Source organism: Gouania willdenowi, chromosome 6 (genome assembly GCF_900634775.1).
Source record: "Gouania willdenowi chromosome 6, fGouWil2.1, whole genome shotgun sequence".
In the NCBI taxonomy this organism is placed as follows: Eukaryota; Metazoa; Chordata; class Actinopteri; order Blenniiformes; family Gobiesocidae; genus Gouania; species Gouania willdenowi.
Window position 1 is genome coordinate 28,956,080 of NC_041049.1, and position 21,613 is coordinate 28,977,692.

Sequence of the window (21,613 nt, forward strand, 5' to 3'; positions counted from 1 at the left end):
TCAGTTGTTCAGCTATTTATGTTGGTGTTGTTAACCTTAGGTCAGGTGCTGCCACTAAATGACACTCATTTATGAGCACACGTGCAAAGCAGTGCGTGGTGGAACTGTTTAACACACTTTTCTGCTCATTGATTGGCTGATCACGACGCATTCAATGGTCTGAACTCTGGAGTGCTACTGCAGTGTATACACACACCATATCATTTTTACAGCAGGGGAAGGCACTTCATTAAATGTAAAATTACAATAAAGTAATGTGCAGTGTGTGTGTGCATGTACTGTATGGACTGACATCGAAAACATGCAGCGATGCTCTAACTAATTATAATTAGATGTTCCTTACAGCAGAGATGGGCAACTTTAATCACAGCAGGGGCCACAAAAATGTGATTGTATCTGATCCTGAGGTCACATTATCAACATTTATGGCAGCATTTAGAATAATGACCAATCTAAACATTAACACAGGAAAGAAGAAAGAGTTTATTTTTATTGTCATTTTGGGAATTTTTCTGTAACTTTGTGTATTTTGTATATTTCTGGAGTCACTAATATATTTTTCCATCATTTCTTTGTTTTTTCTGAGTCCTTTTTGCTTGCATTTGGGGTTTCTGGAATCACTTTTGTGTATTTTTCTTGTTGTTTTGGGAGATTTGGCACATTAAAAACAAAGGGTTTGTGTGCTTTACATTTTTGTATCCATCATCATTTTGTATATTTTTCTCCAAATCTTTCTATTTGTATCTTTATTCTCATTTTGTTTATTTTTCTGTAATTATGTCTATTTTTGTTGTCTTGTTGTTTGCTTTTGGAAATTTTTTTTTAATATACTTGTCTCTCATTTTGTGTATTTTTGTTGTAAGTTTTTGTATTTTTCTGTTATTTTTGTATAACTTCATCATCCTTTAGCGTATTTTTGCTGTTCTTTTGTGTATTTTTCTGTCATTTTGTGCGTTCACTTTGGGGGACCACACAAAATTAGACCGAGGGCCACATGTGGCCCCTGGACTGCCAGTTGCCCATGTCTACGTTAAAATCTTTAGAGGGTCAGTACAGACCTTGAGAAACTGTGCAAGGTAGATACAAAAGTAGTGAAACACTTTTTAAAATGAAGATGTAAAGCAAAGTGCACAAACGCGCACATCTTCAACACTGCAATGATTGTTTTATACATATACGTAGCTACATCAGCTGTAGATCAACATTGTTGTGTGGAAAAAACATGCTACAAGAACAAGTAATACAGATCATCTCCTACTCATACACACTTTGGATTGGTGGTAAAATACATTTTTTAACAAACGTGTTGCATCCTTCACACACAGACAGCCGTAGTTAAGTAAGATCATAACGTACCCTGTATAGCATGCCCCTTATTTTAGTAACATAGATATATTTTATACTTGTGTTTCAATTAATATTACAGCCTCCTTTTTTTTTAATTTGGGTAATTGGCTAATGCTATTTGGCTAATAGTTTGTTAACTCATAGAGCTAAGACTCTGAGGCAGTATCAGCAATCCATCAGTTTTGTCCAAAGTGTTTTTCTTGCCAGTTGTTTTATAAAAATGACGTTGGCTGTCACATTTGTGAGAGCTTTTAATCATATCAAAACATGACACAATGTCCATTGTTCCAGGACGTCTCAAATATATTAATCAGAATTCACAGTGTTCTTCTTTAAGTCAGATCTATAATTGACTTTCTCAAGTCTTTCTCTCCTTGTCGTACTTGATTAATTAACTAAAAATTCACAGATAATGTTGGCTCTTAAAAAACAAAGAAAGCTCTAATTCCTACCTCATTTCAAGAACATCAGGTGTTTCTGCAGGCTTGGTAACTGATTTACTGTCCTCGGCCTCCTGAACCTTTCTGCTGACCTTTGGACTCGAGCTAGTCTTTCTAGATGTCTGAGGGCTGAGGGCCTTCTTCTGCAGCTGGGGGCTGTTGGAGCCCACCTTGCGGTTCAGCAAGGGGCTCCTGGAGCCCTTAATCTTGCTGGACTGCTGTAAATTCTCCGTAGACTTCAATGGGCGCAGACCCAGAAGGCCGCAGTAGTAGTTGCACTGATGATGTGTCAGAAATTGCTCGTAGACTTCAGGGGAGCCCTGCTGGGTCAGTCCTTGGTATCTGAAATGAATCAGACAATGTTTTATTAGAGTTGTTGAACAGCAATCGTGGCATTTTAGAGTCCTGATGAGATACAAACCCGCTTGACTTGGTCACAACTCTAATGTTTGTCATTTTTGTTTCAACACCTGCAAAAACAGACATAACTCATGATTACCAGCCTCTGATGCACAGATGTCCAAACAAGTGTTTCTTGACAGTTTCATGTGCTCACCTTCCAGATGAGTGACCAACAGATTGCCATGAGTCCACTGATGAATCCAGTGCTGGAAGGTGGAGCATTTCTGCTCCACTTCAGACCCGTTCTTTGTAATCAGCTTGCCTTGAGCATCCATAGTTGCATACTTACAGAAGTCACCGCTGAGGTCAGCCTCTACACTGGCATACGGGACAGAGTTTGCAGGCCGGTACATCAGATATCGAGGAATCACTCTGTGGAAACCCCAGAAGGAAAGTTGAAACATGGTAAATAGCATTTAATTAATAATAAATTAGCATTGTATGACTTACTCTAAGGAGAAACCAAAGTTTTCATTCACTCTTGATTCAGCAACAAATATTTTACAATATTCTCGAATCATATTCTGGACTTTACATTCCTGCCAAAAGCAAAAAAAAAACAACCAAACAAAAGTATTAATATTTTAAATGCCACCGTGTGATGCAGTAAACATCTGTACTCACTTGTTTGGTAATGTCTAGATTTCTCTCCACGAGGTTGCTCTCATCTTTGGTTCCATAGGCAATGGGGTTTTGAACTTTGATGACGCATGTGCTACCGGATTCAAAGACAGGATCCAGGCCATAAATAACCTTCACCCTGCAGGCTTTATGAGCACAGCCCTCACCAATGTGTGAAGCTTCAGTTATGATGCGGCCAAAATACTTGTTGCCCCAGCTGCCACAGTCAGCGAGGCCTTTTGTGAAGAGCATTGGGGTCATTTCTATCTCCTCTCCAACTGAAGCACACAAAGAGGTAATATTAGGGTGTGAAGAGCAGATGTGATACAGACAGGGGAGCGGAAAATACCTTCCAAGTCATCTCGGAGAAGGAGGATATTTGATAGAACTGCAAAACGGAAAATACAGACATGTAAAGTCACATGTGATACATGTTATAGGTTATTCAGTAATCCTCTGTCCTACATGCTTTAACTTACTATCTGCGCTGAGCAGGAAGTCTGTCGTATCAGTGCCATATTCATTTTGGATGGTGCAGCCATAAACTCCACAGTCTTGATTGGACGCAAGGACAATGGCCAGTGCTACCTGAGTTTCATCTCCTCGGCTTGAGAGAAAAGTAGAAAAAGACCCATGAATCATCAGGTCAGGGGCGGAGCTAAACCTCATTTGACACCTCATTTTGATAGACAGGTCACCATTACTGCATGAGGATGGACATTTTTCAACTGCTACTTTATTGTGGGCTTTCACGTCAAAGTATGTTATTTAGTTTGCCCGCCACATCACACAATAGGCCTGTACTACCAAGATTGATTTAATTTCAGGGTTAACTCGGGTTTCTATGCTATGAGTCGACGCTGGTTAACTTCTTAGCCGGGTAAATCACTATGTAAACTTATGATTGTTAAGTTCTGGATAAATAATAGCAATAAAAAATCTGCCTCCTGACCAATAAGTTCTCTTGGAAATAACCTGCTCATTCTTAGCAGACAATGTGCAGGTCACTCTTTGTACACGTTGACGCGTGGATCAGACAGTGACAAATAAGAAAGAACATTTAGTGGTAAATGCATAAAGATATAGATCATCATGTGATGGACTGACCAATGTTTGCCACCTCACAGTCGTGCGCTCACGTACCACAGACTGTACATTACACTGAGATTTTTATCCACAGATAGATTAATCAAGCACGCACATTATAAAACACAAAAGGAGTTAAGACACACAGCATAATTAAAGAAATACACAAGATGTCTAAAAAATACAGAAGAATATACAAAACAACAAAAACATACAAAATAATAGAAAAAAAATATACTAAATGATACTAACAACTCACGAGCAACAACAAAAATACACAAGAACGACAACACAAACAAATAAAAGAGATGTGAAATATACAAAACACGTGAAACACAGAGAACAAGGTCAAATAACAACAAAACAATACAAAAAAAAAAAAAAATCACAATAATAAAGTTTAGATTTGTTAGATGCTAAATGATAATGTGAATTATCATAACGTGGGTTTCATCAGACAATCACGTGCGTTGCCCATCTGTGATGTAACCGGTAAGTCCCTGGATTTGTGTGATTCACTCAGTAGGTGTCACTGTGACACAGGTTGTCAGACATGCAGCAGTCTGCTGACACAGCAACCACTGACACACATTTAGACTTTTAATGCTGCCTGGAGATGAGAAAATATTGTGTCGGGTTACAGTTCCTGTGTCTAGCCACAGATACATCTGTGTGTCCATGCTGAGGGGAAATCGCAGTCACAGTCGCAGCACGCCTCTGCAAGTGAGAACATAAAAATGGCAGACGAGCACGGGCAGCACTTTGACCCTCAAACCATTCCTACTGATTCTCATTAAAATATTGTTTCCCCAGCTGGAATCTTTCTAGATCTGTTTATATATTTCTGTTACTTTCCATGTCTTTGATGTCATTTTGTGGATTTTAATTGCCATAGTGTGTGTTTCTGGAGTACTTTTAAGTAGTTTTCTGTCATTTAGTTTGTTTTTGGAGGCAATTTGTGTGATAGTTTTGGGGGCTGAAAAGAATTAGACTACATATGCTCCCGGCTCCCGACATTGCCCATGTCTGGTCTAAACTTTTCAACCATTTGTGCTCTCCAGTGTCTGAAATGTTTAGATTGTGTTTTTTTCAGAAGTTTAAACATGTGGCTCTCACCTCCTCTTCAACTCCAGGATCTCCTCCTCATCTCTGTACCACTTAATGGTGGAGTCACTGAGCACGTTGAAGAATTGGCACCACAGCTTCAAGTGTCCGGAGGCGTCTGGGAATGGTTCACCCCTGATCTTACGGATTACTTGTGGAGCTGGTGAACAAGAAGATAATTTGACTTTGAAATGATTTATTAAAATTGGATATAGTAGGTTAAACTGAAGCACGAGATACATTAGTTGGTAAATACTGATTCAACTGAGGTTATAACTTACAATTCTGAGAGTTATAGAGAGTCTCGCAACCCCTCAGAGTCAGTGTAACCCCTCAGAATTGTGTGGCAATTTCAACATACAGCTTTCTCTTGTAAATGAGTCTCAATGGGACTATACCTATATAAATAAAGGTTATACTTAAATAAATAAAATTACTCTGTGTGGGCAGTTTTACTAGTTGAATGTGAGACCACTGATAGCACTGTTTATGTCCCTTTCAGGGGGAAAAGCGTTGCTTTTCAGCTTGTTAATAACAACTCACTGTATTTAATTTGTAGCATTACTACAGAACATAATGGCAGTTATTCTGCTGCATTGAGTACTATGACTTTCTCACATTTTGTAGGTTATAAGCTTTCGTCCCATTTTTTCTGTGCATTCAGCTTGTTGTTTTATCTGCTCTGGTTTTCCTTAATCCGAACACATTCATATTTGTTCATCTGCAGCCTGCCAGCCCTGAGGGTCAGAAATGTGTGAGTTGGTGCCTGTCTCTGTGTGTAATCCCTGTGGTGAACTAGTACCTTATCAAGGTGTGCAGATAGATGTTTACCTTTCAATGGGTCCAACTTCTTCTCCTCTGGTTTCTCGTCTTTTTTAGTTCCAGTTTGCTCCTCTGGAGAAGGCTCATCAGTGACTTTGGGAACCTCTAAGGTTGCCTTTCTGCGCATCAGCAACGGCGAGCGTTTCTCCATTGGTGGAGTGAGTTGTCCAGTGGAAGCCTGGAGTAAAGCAGCTCTACGAGCCTGGCTGGGTGACATGTATGGACTTTCCCTCTTTCCTTGAGCGTCCACTGATGTCTCCAAGTCCTCTTTCGCTCTTGGAATAAAGATTTTGCGACGTGCACCAGAAGCTAACTCCTCAGGCGTGGCTGATCGGATCAGAGTCAGACTGTCTCTGCGTTTCATGCGGGGACTGCTTTCACAGGAGAGGGACGATGTTGGAGTAGAGCCTCCACTGAGGTCTTCATCTGCTTTGTCTGTGCTGTCTGCATCTGTATTAGTTTTAGACATAAACTTTCGTAGGCTACCTGGACTCAGTGCTGGATATGTTGGGGGTTTAGAGGCCAGTCTCTCAACAGACACTCTATTTTTCTGAAGATCTTCCATACATGTAAAGTTTTCTGTCCGGCCATCTTTCAAGGATTTTTCCTTCATTACCTCAGAAACAAGGTCATCTTCTGTTGTTTTACTCAGTGATGGCACGTTTTCTCCAGCTTTTTGAGTTACTACTTCTTGTTGGACAGCAGGGGTGTTTTTGTCAGACTTTTCTTCTTCATCCTCTTTCATGGATGGACTTTTACCCTCATTTGCTGTGATATTTTTGTCTTCCCTCTGCTTTGTTCCTCTTTGCGTGTCAACGGAGGTTTCTTTTTCTAAACTCTTACTGTGAATTGGCAGCCTCACATCAGGATCACTTTCATGACATGTGATAGAGATTGGTGGCACTACAAACAAAGGCACTCGAGGCTGCACGTGTGAAATATGGGCGTTGCCTAATGCAGCCCCCTCCTTGTCATCAGTGCATGAAACATTTATAACAGGAATAGGAGCAAAGTCCATCTGCTGCGGCTGCTGCTGCTGAGTGGTTGTCCTTAGTTTCTCTGTGGGTGAGAGGTGCTCTTCATTTTGCAAAGGTTTCTGAGTATCCAAGCTGTCAGGAGAGTTGGCCATGCTTTCATCAGGTTTTGTGAACTCTACTAAATGAGCTGTGTCATGCTTTTTCACGCCTGTTGGTTCTGACTGCTTTGGGGTAGAATCATTTGGCCGTACAGTTAATTCCTCAAGATCAGGCTGAGTTGTTTTGTTTTTGGAGATGATATGATAATCATTCTGTTCAATATCTGGGACGACACAGATTACAACTTGTGGTTCACTCTCAAAGGTCACAGCCTGCTCTCCACTACTGGTGTCCAGATGTGTAATATCACATGATTGCTTCTCAATATTGTTTTTGTTTTGGGTTCCAGGAACACATTCAGGAAGCTTTTCTGTCTCGACTGGAACACTCTTCTCAGCTTCAATCAATAAACTTTCACTCTTCACTTCAACGCTCACACTTTCTAAACTGACTTGTTCTTTAATTTTTGGAACATGAGAGAAATGTGAATCTAAATGGTCATGAATGTTCTCCAAAGCTAAATTATCAAGCTTGTTCCACTCACACCTCTCCTCACCGCTTGTAAAACCGAAGTTTGAACTTTGTTTTTCATCTAAATTGTGGTTGCCTGTGATTTCCTGGTCTGTAGAAAGTGTGCACGCAGGCTGAATTATTGGGTCAACAATGTCTGAGGTCTCCGCAGCAGATGGAAGGTTCGTTTCCTGAGCTTGTGAATTATCTTTGGTCTCATCCTCAACAACATGATCTCCCTCGGCCAAGTATGACGTCACATCAGCCTGAGGAACAAGCACCTGCTCATGTGCTTCAGATTCAGTTAGCTTGGTTTGATCTGATATCACAAATGTTGATTCAGTAATATAAGGTCTGTTTGTGTCGACGAGGGGTTTCTCTTCCTCCTGTAAGTTATTGAAAAAAAATACTTCTTCTGTGATTGGTTCACTCTTTTCGTCCAAGCTATTAATACACATCTTTGTTTCCTGCAGAATGTCAGGTATCGCTTCATCAAGGCTGTTGCTTTCTAAAATAATGCTGTTTCGTGGAGTCCAAAAATCTTCCATACTGGCCATGGTGGATATGGAGACACATTCTTCATCTGGTGGTGTTTGAGTGGGGGGCATTATAAAAATCTCTTCCTTTAGTGCAGGTTCCTCTATGGCAACATGCTGAGATGTCTGTGGTGAGATGTCCTGCGGCTCTGGCTTTACTGGTGTCACTTCCACAGATGCAGAGTCCTAGATAAAAGTGAACAAATCAAACACCTCTTTACATCTTCAGTGTCAGAAGAGCTCACTTAACATTTAACACGGGTGTATTTTTGACACTTTATGTAATTATGAATGTACAGAACAGGATCCATTTCACATGTTTATGATCTTGAGGCCTTTTTTTAAGGCTTTTCCTCGAGCTAACTGACAGCAGTGACCTTTGACAGTGTCACGTTTAGACTGAGACATGTTTTTCAGCCATAAATAAGCAAACACTGACATGCTACGGCACTGCTAACATCCCCAAACAGAGAAGGGGCATACTGCCAGATTAAACAAATCCAGTACAGCAGCTATTGCACAAAAAGGGGTGTGGCTTTAGTAAGTCAATACTGTTTTATGTGCCTATTACTGAAACGTCATTTACTTCCTGTCATGTGAAAGGCAGCTGTTTACAAAAGAGTTCATTTTTAGATCAAGGTTGGATAAAATAACAAAAACAAAGAAATGAAACTAATGAGCACTCAGAGTATCTAACTCCAGCACAAAGAGCATCTCACGTAAATTCTATTACAGCAGGGCAACAAACAAGTGCAACATTATCAACATTAATGTCAGCATTTAGAAAAATTCCCAATCTGAGTTTTAATAAAGGAAAGAACAAAGGCTCTGTGTTTGCGTGTTTGTTGTCGTTTTGTGTTTTTGGATTCACTTTGCATATTTATACTGTTGTAAACTTTCTCTGATTTTGTGTATTTTGTTTTAATTTGTTCTTCAATTGTTTTTATACTATATTTAGTATATTTTTGGGGCCTGTACTATACGAAGCTGGATAGATATATCCAGGATATTTCCGTTAGCGGGCTTCACTTAACCAAACATTCTCCGTCAAAGAGCAGCTGTACTACGAAGCTGGTTATCAACACGTCCACTTAACCCAGGTGGCTTCAGCCAGACCAATCACAAACACAGAGAAACTGTATGAATGAATAAATGACTATTCATCAGCAGATTCGGAGCACGCCAGACAGGCTCTATCAGATAAAAAACTATATTCTTCATAATGTCATCATAAATGAAAGAATTGCATTTATTCATTAATAATATTTCTTTCCTAAGCACGGCTGTCAGATCTGCATCAAGCAGAATCTTTTAACAATGGGCAGGTCATTTTCCAAGAGAACTGATTGGACTTTTGTACTTGGTCAGATCTTATCCACAAGTTATCATGGTGATTTACCCTGGGAAGAAGTTAACTAGTTTTGTAGTAGAGGCCCTTGAAGTCATTTTGTGCATTTTGAGAATAATTTTGTATAGGTTAGATTAGATTATCCTTTATTTTATAGCACAGTGGGGTAATTCACACATTTACAGCATCCAAAGACAAAAAGAGCAAGCAAACAAAAATATAAATACAAATACAGAAAGGAAGAATTAAAGCAAAAATAGAATATACAATAAAAATAAAATAAAAAATAGAAAATAAATTAAATAATAGATTTTGTTCAAGACAACAGTACACACACACACACACACACGTGTGTATATATATATATACAGTATATGTACATATATAAATAATCGGTAAGTGGGGTTTTACAATGAGGATGAGTAATATTGCACATAGTAAGGCTGTGGAGGAAACATTATTATTTACAGGTCAGTCATTGGTCAGTTTACGTCACGTGACTAAGACTAAACCTAACCCTAAACCCTAACCCTAAAAATTGTTGCAATATTGGGTTATAACCTAACCCTAAACCTCAAACCTAGTCCTAGTCCTAGTCCTAACCCTAACCTTAACCCTGAAACATTACATACATGTATTTTGGTAATCGTACCAATAGCACCGGGGGTTGTCCACATGGCAACCGTACAAATAGACACTTTCTGGGAGGAATGACCTTTGGTAGCGCTCTTCCTTACACTGTGGGTGTATGAGTCTGCTGCAGAAAGAGCTGCTCAGAACCTCCACAGTCTGATGCAGGGGGTGAGAGGTGTTGTCCATGATGGATGTCAGCTTGACTAACATCCTCCTCTCACCCACCTCCTCTATAGAGTCCAGTGGATGGTCCAGGACAGAGCTCGCTCTCCTAATCAGTTTATTGAGTCTCTTCCTGTCCCTATCCGTGCTAGGTCCTTCCTTTAGTGAGCAGATGGCTTTATAGAACACATGCAGAAGTGATTGGTTTGCTTTTCTTATCTGTTTATATTCTGGCTGTTCCCATTGCTGAGCCATCTGCAGTAGAGGTATGTAAACACGTGGTGTCTTGTGACATTTTTGGCACAGCAGCAAACGCTCAAGAAAAAAAGAAGTTGTTGCTTTCGATGGAAGGAACTGTTGTCAGCTGCACCTTAATGTGTAAATACATGTTGCACTAATAGGGAAAAAAGAAAAACCCGCAAAATAACTGTACTTCCTCTTAAATCTGAAATACCAAACTCTCTGTTTAACCACAACAACGCAGAATGAAGAGTATGGGTAATTTGTCCAAATTGATAAAAAAGAATTGGCACGTAGATGTTTTGTTACCTCACTTCTCTATTCTACACATTAGCATGTTAATAATAAATGTTAGCTTTCAACATATTCGATACAAAGGAACAGAAGTTTTAAAAACACTACATCCAAATTAAATGCACACGATGACTCCAAAAGCACACAAAATGATGGAAAAATACATCAAAAATACACAAAATGACTCTCAAAAAAAAACTTAAAAAGATAACAAATATACAAAAGATGACTACAGAAATACACAAACGCATTGTTCTTTCCTGTATTAATGGTCAGATTGGTCTTTGTTCTAAATGCTGACATGAATGTTGATAATGTGGCCCTCAAAACCAAAACATTCAAATGTTAGTGGCCCCCACTGTGATAAAAGCTGCCCACATCTGGTCTACAGCCAACAACCATGGAGTCTGTATAAAGAGACTTTCTTAAGTTGTTAGGTTTAACAAAATCCCATCTGGTAAGTTTTGTTTAGACTAAACATGGATCTTCTACTTTAAATAAGGTAATTTTCCTGCTCGGACATGGTGGGAGACTAGTGCATGCTGGTGTTTTTATGAAGATGCCTGTGTTTTCTTTGGGTACTGGTTTTCTGTTACATGTGTCGGAGTCTGTACGTTGACCCTTATATTACGAGGGGTAATTTGCATTTGCCTGTAGTGCGTTAGCCATGTGATGGACTAGCCACCTGTCCAGGACGTGCCCTCAATTCACCCTCAGCTGTGACAGACCCCGGTGCCCTGTGACCCTCAACAGTATAAATAGAAGCATTTGAGAATGGATAGAGGCAGAAAACCCCTTTACAAACAATTGTTAACTTTTTATAGTAATACTCAACACCTGTTTGTCAATTCTATCAGTGACAGAATCATCACCGAGTCCAGACAAGGGCAACTGTCAGCCCAGGGGCCACATACGGCACTCTGTCTAATTTTGTGTGGCTCCCAAAGTCAACACAAAAAATGATTCAAGAATAACACAAAATTACATGACTAAAAAAAAAAAACAGAAATAGAACACAAAAATATAAAAAACACAGAAAACAACATATTTTTAAAATGACCATAATAAGGTTCAGATTGGTCATTCTTCTAAATGCTGTCATCATTGTTGACAATGTGACCATCAGATCAGATACAATCAACGTTTGTGACCCCCACTGTGAACGTAACTTCTCATCTCTGACCTCATCAGAATAAGATGAGTATACAAGTATGAACAAGACGTATACAAGTATAGCAAATAGTCATAAAATTAGCTTTAATGTGATCAGTGACATGAGTAGTTGATTTTGTTTGTATCTGGGCATTCATATTCTTAGTTTTGTTCTAAGGCAGAGATGTGTACCTTTTATCACAGTGGGGGGCCACAAACATTGTATCTGACCTGAGGGCCACATCAACATTTATGTCAGCATTTAGAATAATGACCAATCTGAATATTAACACAGGAAACAACACATTTTTTGTGTAATTAATTAATAATAATGTAACGGTTGGCTTGGGGTTAAGGCATTTGCTCAACATCCCAAAATGATCTCCCAGTTGAGTTTCGAGCCGGTGACGCTCCGATTACATGCCCGCTTGTATGCCATTATTTTTCTGTTATTTCATGTTTTCTGGATTTATTTCGTGTAGTTTTGCTGCCGTTATTTTTTGTGTTTTTCAAATCATTCTGTTGGTTGGGTGTGTTTTTGTATTTCAGCTAATGTTTTTGTGTGTTTTGTCTCATTTTGCAAAAATGTGTTGCACAAAAATAGTCTGCCGCCAGATTCCCATTTCTGTTCTCAGGGTTCCCCTAGAGCTGTGTCGTCCAGAAATGTGTGGCACCATGATTGTTTCATCTGTATGATGCTCAAGATGTGTTTACATGAATTAAAATGTGTTGATAACAGCTCAACACAGCTTTATTCTCCATTCTGGCATTAAAATTAAAAAATAAATAAATAAATAAATAAATAAACACTAATTACAGTCATTAAAGAGCAGCCATTAACAATTAAAGGTTTTCCAATCTATCTGTGCTGTTTCCTGCTGAACCTAACGTCCCAGTGACACTAAGATACATGTTTTTGTCATTGAGAACACTTACGCAAACATGGGGAGAACATGCATAATTTAATTATTAATTTAATTTATTAATTTAATTAAATTAAATTAAATCGGGGGCTTTTGCCTTTAATTGGCCATGTAATGTTAGTACATTAATGGAATTCGTCCTCTGCATTTAACCCATCCTAGAGGAGCAGTGGACAGCCATTTTGCGGCGCCTGGGGAGCAGTTCGGGGTTGAGGGACTTGCTCAACATCCCACAGTGACGGCCCAGGTGAGGCTTGAACCGGCAACCCTCCGATTACAAGCCCAGCGTCCTTAACCACTAGGCCACCACTCCCCAATTATTTTAAAAAAAAAAAAAAAAAAAAAAAAAAAAAAAAAAAAAAAAGCTGAATAATTAAGGTCGTACAGTCGCAAAAATGAAACTAGCACAAAGCTAAACACATATATCACCACATGATAGAAAAGATTAGTAAAACATGCAAACTGAGATTACAGAAGTGTGGCCCTCCTCCTCCTTCTCCTTCTCGATGAGGAAGAGGTTTATTTTAGGATATGGGCAGCGGGGGAGTAACAGAGGAATGTGTTCGATGAGAAAAGGCCCTCCTTTCATGTTGAGGGCCACAGGACTCACTACTGCTTATCCAGACCAGATCATGACCTCCCTCATGCTAAACCCTGTTTGTAATATGACGCGCAAGTTTGACACATGGGATTAATCCCAATCTCTGATGTATAGGCCTCATTCGTCAAATGTTCTGTATCAGTTCTTAGTAAGTACCAACACACAACAACCACCCCACATCTATAGAATAATTCTTCCTTTCTTTTACATAGGTACCAGATTATAGGTACGAAGGTACCAGATTATAGGTACGAAGGTACCTATAATCTGCGGGTCACATGATCAACATTCATGTTAGCATTTAGAATTATCTGACCATTAACATGAGAAAGAACAAAGGGTTTGTGTGTGTTTGTTGTAGTTTTGTGAGTTTTGAGTCATTTTGTGTGTTTTGTTGTTGTATTGTATATTTTTCTGTTGTTTTTATGTATTTCTTTAGTTATTCTGTGGGTTTTGGAGTAACTTTAATTATTTTAGTTGTCCTTTGAGTATTTTAGTTCTTATTTTGTGTGTCTACTTTGAATGCATGGGAATAAAGGCAACCAGGATTCACTGCTGCTCATTAGAATTAGAATCAGCTGCGTTGGGCAGCAGTAGGATTCTGCATATCCTGGTTGCCTTTATTTCCATGCATACGGAGCTCTTCTTCTCTTATCAATGGCGTCTATGAAACAGCAGAGTGGGATCTGTCGCCCCCTGTGACCACAGATTTTTTCGAGTCAAGGTTTTAATTGATCATCTTTCAGTAAACAAAAGAGGTTTACATCAATTTTTTAAAGTTTTACTCATTTTTAGAGCAATTCAAAGCAGCGCAAGCTGTCATTTTGACTGAAAAAGCTGCTAAATGATTCTAAATGCTTCACCTCCCGTAGAACTCAATGAATTAAAAGGGGCGATTTACTTCATCAATGACGTAATTTCAACATGGCAGCGCACAGGGCAAAGTAGTCCCAGTTTTAAAAGTTAATAAAAAGAATATGATGCAAAATAATGCGTTTTATTAGCCATAGATCTTCTATTCTAGTTTGTAAAAACAGTGGAGGATCCCTTTAACACTGTTTTTTACTATTTCATTATTATTTCATTTTGCTATCCTTGTTCTCGTCTACCAATACATATCCTTGTATTGTGTCAAAACTCTACTGATTCTGATTCTCATGTTTGAAACAGGAAGGGTAGCTGTTTCCATACCAGCCTCACAGATTCTACATACTGTTGCTTTAAGTGGGCCGGTATGCAATGGTACATAGTACTGGTACTTTTCAATTTGACCCCACGTTGTATACTGGGACTTTTTTACAGAATACAGACCAGTGCACACCGAGGCATTCTTCAAACATATGAATTATTCGGTGCTGTGGCTCAGTAAGTTAAACCTGGCAGAATAAAAAGGTGAAAAGGGAGCCGGTGTTCCATAGAAAAAGCTCATTCAACCATCTTACGAGGACAAACAAGGTGGCACAGTACACATCAGCTATGTGCTCTGTGCAATATTCATTCATTTACGTCGTCTTTTCTTTTAATGTCTCCTCTCATTCACATCTGCAGCCAGGCTGCACTGAGATCTTGCACACAGGCTGCTGCAGCTGTTGTGCGTAAAGCTGACTGATAATAGGCTTACCTGCCTGTCAATCATGCTAGTGCCTTCTCATTGTAAAATAGAAATCTCGTTACTGGATGTTTTAAACTTAACAAAATCATTTAAAACACTTTTTGTTCGTGGAACAAAGTCCATTTTCTGATCCCTTATTGTAGCACACAGTGCACCATGTAGTCCTCCAACTGGATAAGCTGTTGAATCTACCACACCGGATTTTTAGAGACATGTCTACAGAGCAAAGCTAGGTTGACAAATCAGGTGCTGTAATCAAAACGTTGCTCAAAGCTGGACTTTAGGTGATGAAGATAGGGGCCTCTGTGTATGGATGTAAATACTCCATATATTGAGTATGAGAGACATTGACATTCTACTTTCAGATAAAAGGTAAGATATTATTGCTAAAGTGGCATGATTTTGCGAATTTGGGAAAAAAAGCGGCCAGGCCTAATACTAAGAGAAAAAACAATTACAGAAAGAAACTGTAACAGTAATAAGCTTATTAAGAACAACATTATTATTATTGTTTCAAAATATTAGCTCTAAATGGGAGTTATCACTTATTTATGTTTTTGAGGAGCTTTTGTTTGATATCTGTATTTATTTGTTATGTTATTTTTTTATATCCACGTTAACGCCATGATAATAAAAGTGGCTCCATGACACTTGGTTCATGTGGATTTGATTTAGAACTGGCTTAGTTCTTTGCAATCTCTGATACATAGATCGATAGATAGACCCATGCAGTATATAAATATCACCCATGTTTTTGTCCCATATTAGAATAACAGACTGATAACAGCTCATTTAGGGGAGTACCAGAACTTTTTTTTTTTTTACACTGAAAGCACTGGTCATTCCGCTATTTCTGTTTCCTTTTCTAGTACTTTTTCCTCTCTCTGCTTCCTTAACCTTTAAATTTTGAGTGTTTTCACAGTGTCATGGTGATTTTGATGTAAGAGCAAAGTCAAGCTTAAAGGTTGCAGGTCAGATGCAAAGGGTTTGGGATGGACAGACCAGTCTGTGATTTGGAGGTTGACCAGTTAGGGTTAGGATAGCACATTGGGTTTTTGGTAGTTTCTCCACTTCCTTATCATTTAAAAACATTCATTATAGATTTATTTGAGTCTGTAAATCAACACCAACAGTAGTTAAATGTATTTCTAAGTCATACATGGGGAACTGGCAAACCAATTTTGTGAGGTCCCCATAGAAATTGTACAAATACAAACCTCAAACTCACAAAAACAACAATAAAAACATACAAAATGAGAGAAAAAATACACAAAATTATCCAAAAAAGTAAAATGTAAGATAAAAACATGAACACAAGAGTGCAAACCTCTGCCAAGCACCAGATATCTTCTTTGTCAGATATTATCAGTTATCTGGATCAGTGATCCTGATCATAGTAACATGATCATCCACACTTTAAGGACTTGGAAGAAATTTATATTACCAGCAATAACCATACACTAGGTCCGATTGTATGGACACTTCCATTCGTCCAAAAATCGAGATGAAACCTATGATGAGAGATAGGGATCTTTTTTATTTTTCAAACTGATCGAGAATTAGAATTTTAATCCACATCCCCTCCAAAATGTAATGGAACCTTCCATGGCCTAAGGTCTTTGGTTAAAATTTAGTCAAAAATCTGTTCAGTACTTTTGAAATAATTCTGCTAATCAACAAAAAACAAAAAATAAAAGTCTGTGAAAACATTACCTCTTTGATGGAGGTACAGTCTATACTGTATATAAAAGTACTCCAAACACACACAGATGCTTTGATCTTGCCTGTGTTAATGCTCAGATTGGTCATTCTTATCAATGGTGACCCTGATGATAAGACAATCATAATTTTGTGACCCCGATGTGATAAAAGTTGTCATGTCATTGTGTGTTAACCCGTGTACTGTAATAGACTAGTGACAGATCTAAGGGTAAGCAGCCTATTTAAGATATTTTATTATTCATTTTGTGTGCCACTGTACACTGCACCACAGGATGCAACAGGTCTCTCACTCTTTTATATTCTTTATGAGCGCTCATTAAAAAGGTGGTGTTTTCTAGCTTAGATTCTAAAGACAACATGTAACCAAGGAGATGAAAACCTATAAATGATCAGTCAAAGAACAGTTAGCTCTCTTAGGAAACCACGGTCCTTACCTCAGTGTTACGCTGAAGCCCACTTGTGCTCTTCTGCGTGGCCTCCACAACATCATCACTTACATTCTGTCCAGTGAACTCTTCCACGGTCTCATCTGCTGTGTTACAGGTTGATGCTAAGTCTTCAAGGATGAGCTGACATGGTTCAGACTTCTGTTCTTTGGGTCCATCTGTTTCCATAGGTTCACATTGTTCTTCCTCTGAATGAAGCTTCTGCTGCAGCTGTAATGATGGGCGCGTCTCAGGGCGTGGGGACTGGGGCGAGTGGTGCTGATGGTCAAAATCTCTTTCCTCACGCTCAGTTAAAGAACGTCGGGAGCTATGAGAGTCTTTTTTATTCTTACCAAAGAGAAAGTCTTTAACTGAGTGGAACATTGAGGAGATGGAAGTCTGGATGTTGTGATGTTCGTGATCCTTCTGGTTCTTGCTGTGATGTTTAGCATCAGAGCCGTGCCTTCCATGAGAGGCTGTGTGGAAGGCCACCAGGTGCCTCTCTATTTCCTTCTCTCTTTCAATGACCAACTCCTCCTCTCGTCTTTGTGCTTTCTCATACGCTTCTTGTAACACATTCTCTTGTTCCTTCTGTTTTTTAACCTTTTCTTCTACATCCTTATTGTTCTCTATCTCCTTATGTTCACTCGCTGCAGCTTTGTCTGCCTCGTTGGCTTTTTCCTCTACAGATGAGCTCATCTTCTCATCAGCATCCTGAGACTGGAGCGTGTCCGCCAAAAACTGGGCCAAACTCATTCCTCCATCATAACAATTTTCACCTCCAATGCCCATCATATTGGTTCTAGAACTACTGGTGCTACTGGTGCTATTAACAGCAGCATCCACACCATTAGACAGCTTTGATCTCTTTGTGGCCTGTATTTCCTGTGAGGATGAGTCATTATCCAGGGTTATTACTGAAGCAGAGTCCCTGTCTGCAGAGTGAACTCCATTGACTCCTGAAGATGTTTCCAGTTGCTCCATGGGCTCCTTGACCAGTGCTTTCTCTGTTGGTTGCACATGCCTTTTCCTTTGGGGAGGTTCTGGGACTCTCTGTGGATTCTCCTGCAGAATGTTTTCCTTTTTATTCTGTTGATCCATGTCTTTTTTCTTCTTTTCTGCTTTCTGCTTGAGCTTTGCAAAGAAACGCTGGTGGATCTGGAACTCGCTCATAGTCCCGACCTCCAAAACTCCAGAGCAAGAAACAATACCTTTACTATTGCTGGCCGAGACCTGATAGATGGCTGCATCGTCCAGCGTGCAGCTTTAAAAGACAAGAAAGTAATTATGGAGTTAAAATCATGCCAAAACCTCACAAACACACAATGTTTCACTCACACCCAACCATTCACAAACAAACTCAGTGTGATTTGCAAATGCAAAAAAATCATTCACAAATGAAAATGAATTTTGGTTTGCAAATAAGAAATGTACCTATCCAACAAATACAGAACATTTACACTTACAAAGAAACATGTAATCAGTTGCAAAGATTATAGTAAAGTACAAAATTTTAAATCTTTTAATGTCCTCCAAGTACAAAACAGGACATCTCTTGAATGCTTACTGGTATTTTATGTCAATCTGCAAGGTGCAACATGTGTGCCAAAAGTCACGTGACATTTTTCCGTAGTTTGTTAATGATGTTTTGTACTTGCAAACTGCACTGAGTTTATGAGTGAATCGTTGGGCGTTAGTAAAATACGTTCTGTGTGTTTGTGAGATTTTGGAATGATTTTACTCCTTACACAATACTGTAATCTAACACTGGTATAACAAATTAAAGTGATGAATTAATAGTAAAAGGTTGCCCTACTTGTAGACATGAAGAGTATGAGTTTTTCCATTCTTCCGGATTTCGTATTTCGGGAGTCCACAATACCGATCCATTTCCATATCATCTTTATACCATTTCAGCTCTGGAGGTGGACATCCTGAGAAAAACAATTTACATTTATTGATAATATATGCAATTATTTCTGACTTGTTCCAGTACCAAAAAAAGGTAAAAGACCTTTCTAGCCTACCTGATACCACACAGGTGAATTTCACATTACAGTTTTCAGACACTGCTTTTGATTTCAAGGTGGTCTCAAATGATGGCTGGATGTCCTCCGTCAGCTGAGCCATAACACTGCACAGTGTGCTCCTGCAGGGAGACTCAAATGCATGAAAGAACGGCTTCACGTCTGCATTTGTTTACATTCCATTTTCATGACTTCTCCACCTCTGGGCAGTACATTCCAATAAGAAAAGAAGGTTGTTAATGGAAGTTTCTGGTAGTAACAGGAACGTGAAAAAGGGGCATGTGAGACGTCAGGCAAGAAACCAAACGCTGACAATCCAACACTGAAATCGACGCAGATCACTTAACACTGACATTTAAAGTTAAATGGTGTTTTCATTCCTGGGATTCAACAATTTGTTCCGTTAACTTGTTAGTTGGAAGGATGTTTTGACGCAGAAATTACCTCGTTGGCCTGTAGTGAGAATACCTTGAATAGCTATTCAGAGGGGAGGCAGATGAAGGAATGTCAGTGAAAGATTAGGTTCTGCATAAATGGAGTTTATCTAGCAAATACAAGTTCCCTCATCTTTGCCAAAAGCTTTACAAAATGAGTCAAAAGTTTGTTTATTACAAAAAACAACCTCCATAAAACTACAGTATATCAAATAAAAAGGATAATATAAGTTTTGTTTGTATATACTGTATGTACATGTGTGTATGTGTATCTACTGCATGCATATTTGTACACAATATACTGTATGTTTGTTTCAATGTGTACATTTATGTAAAGATAAACCATATTATTCGTTGTCCATCACATGATGCACTTACTGTTATGCAACGGTGTATCCTTATCCTTAATATTTTCTTTTAGAAGGAATGACAGGATTTGATACACTTTTGTAAGCGTGTTAACTACCTTTTGTATTTTTACCTACTTTATTCATATAATGTATCACAACTCTAAATTACAATAGTAATTTAGGACCACGCTGACCACGTGTTTAATGTAATGTTATAAGAATCTTCAGACCTAATATTATAAAAATAAACTTTTATTAAGTCATAATATTGAAATCATATTTTGCAACATTAAGAAAATGAAGTCGTAATATTAAGAAAATGAACTTCCACCAACTTTAAATAATGACTTTCTTCATCTCATAAATCTAGACTTTATTCTTGAGGTCAGCTTTTTCTTTCTCTCATTGTGGCCCTAATACGCTGTCAATCTAATCCATGTTATTAACAAAATATTTTTACATGGTCACTAAATGCATGGATTTTAAAAGGAGATTATTTACCTGTTTTCTGGTCTGACATTTGAGAGGTAAGTGTTGCGGCTTTCCAAGCGGCCATTGCCATTTCCCTCGTCCTCGCTAAAGCTGCTTGTCCTCCCGTTGCCAGAATAAGAGCGAATCATTGGTCTCCTGGAAGTCATTGTCCACCGATGCAATTGACATAAAATCCAACACAAAGGTTTCTCCACCGAGTAGAACTGTGTTCACAGATGGTCAAAAGCTAAGGCTTAATGTCAGCAAGGAAGTCCTTGTAAAAGGTCCTGGTAAAAAAAGAAAGAAAGTAGGAACATTTATGAAAACAGAGAAGAATGAAAGACAATTAAAGTTGTGCACAACAGGTTGTTTGCTCAGACATTGGTCCAACACAGTTTAAACTCAATGCATGGCCTTACATTGGACTAAGTTATAAATAGGAGCAGCTATCAGCTCTGGAAAAGGCTGATAGTGGTTAAACACATAAAGAAATGTTTTACTTATACGAAACAAAAATATATTCACTGTATTGTGGATGAGACGTGAAACTTCCTAAATTGTCCTACTTACCATAAAGATGTGGTCAGCATTGCTTTGAAGCCAGAGTCTGTGAGGACAGACTTTGTAGCCGCCTATCATAGACATGCATGTGTTGCCAGTGTCGGCCCTATTTATAGCTGGCCCACAAATAGGTGCAACAGCACATCAGACTTTCCAAAGCTAGACTTCAGACCTGCAAGAAAGTCAGAAAAAATGAAACTGTTAATCCTTCAAGCAGATCACAGTGTAATCAGTGGTCTACCTGTAGAGACCACACCCCTTTCTCTAAATCTCGCATATGGAAACATTAATTTGTGACACTGTGAGGGATTCAATGTGGACCTGGAAACACATCTATAGGGTTTATGACCTCGCCACCGGCAGCCAATAGCCTTTCCTGTGCCTTGCTAAAGAGTGAAGACAGTCGCTCTCATTACGAATTTCAACACATGGCTAAAGCCTTGTTGTTGTTGTTGAAATTTTACACCAGTTACAAATCTTTAAGCCTATATATACCGGTAATTTGATTAGAAAATTAGCATTACACTCTTTACAAAAATTAGAACTAAAGTTATTTTTTAAATCACCGACCAGTCATTTTATGTTTGATTGTTCAAGGTTTGTCTGCAAAAAAGGAATCAATCTTTTTATTCACATCACATTAGTGTTTTGGATACAATAAAATGTAGAAAACAGAGCACTCACAAAGTCTTGAACCTCACCACCTTCATCAGC

The 21,613-nt window shown here is 38.7% G+C and overlaps 1 protein-coding gene across 2 annotated transcripts; it reads right to left on the reverse strand.

Moving 5' to 3' along the window:
- Positions 1–944: 944 nt before the first annotated feature.
- alpk3a (alpha-kinase 3a) lies at positions 945–21,106 on the reverse strand. 2 transcript variants are annotated; one of them, XM_028449718.1, is made up of 14 exons: positions 20,909–21,106; positions 20,369–20,625; positions 19,084–19,205; positions 18,873–18,990; positions 17,066–18,320; positions 5,832–8,130; positions 5,013–5,160; positions 3,290–3,417; positions 3,160–3,198; positions 2,814–3,088; positions 2,640–2,728; positions 2,344–2,561; positions 2,209–2,257; positions 945–2,129 (listed from the first exon to the last, which is right to left on the reverse strand). In XM_028449718.1, the coding sequence occupies exons 2-14, from the start codon at positions 20,503–20,505 to the stop codon at positions 1,796–1,798; spliced, it is 5,211 nt and encodes a 1,736-aa protein (XP_028305519.1). In that variant the 5' UTR covers positions 20,506–20,625; positions 20,909–21,106; the 3' UTR covers positions 945–1,795. The 2 variants fall into 2 exon arrangements, with proteins under 2 accessions (XP_028305519.1, XP_028305520.1); XM_028449719.1 differs by lacking the exon at positions 20,909–21,106 and having other exon boundaries at positions 19,084–19,285; positions 20,369–20,503.
- Positions 21,107–21,613: the final 507 nt, after the last annotated feature.

Coding starts and splice junctions, on each gene's coding strand:
- alpk3a (XM_028449718.1), bottom strand. CDS start 20,505: ATGACTTCCAGGAGACCAATGATTCGCTCTTATTCTGGCAACGGGAGG. Junction 3,418..5,012: donor ATCCTGGAGTTGAAGAGGAG/GTGAGAGCCACA, acceptor TTTTCTCTCAAG/CCGAGGAGATGAAACTCAGG. Junction 2,258..2,343: donor GTTGGTCACTCATCTGGAAG/GTGAGCACATGA, acceptor CTGTTTTTGCAG/GTGTTGAAACAAAAATGACA.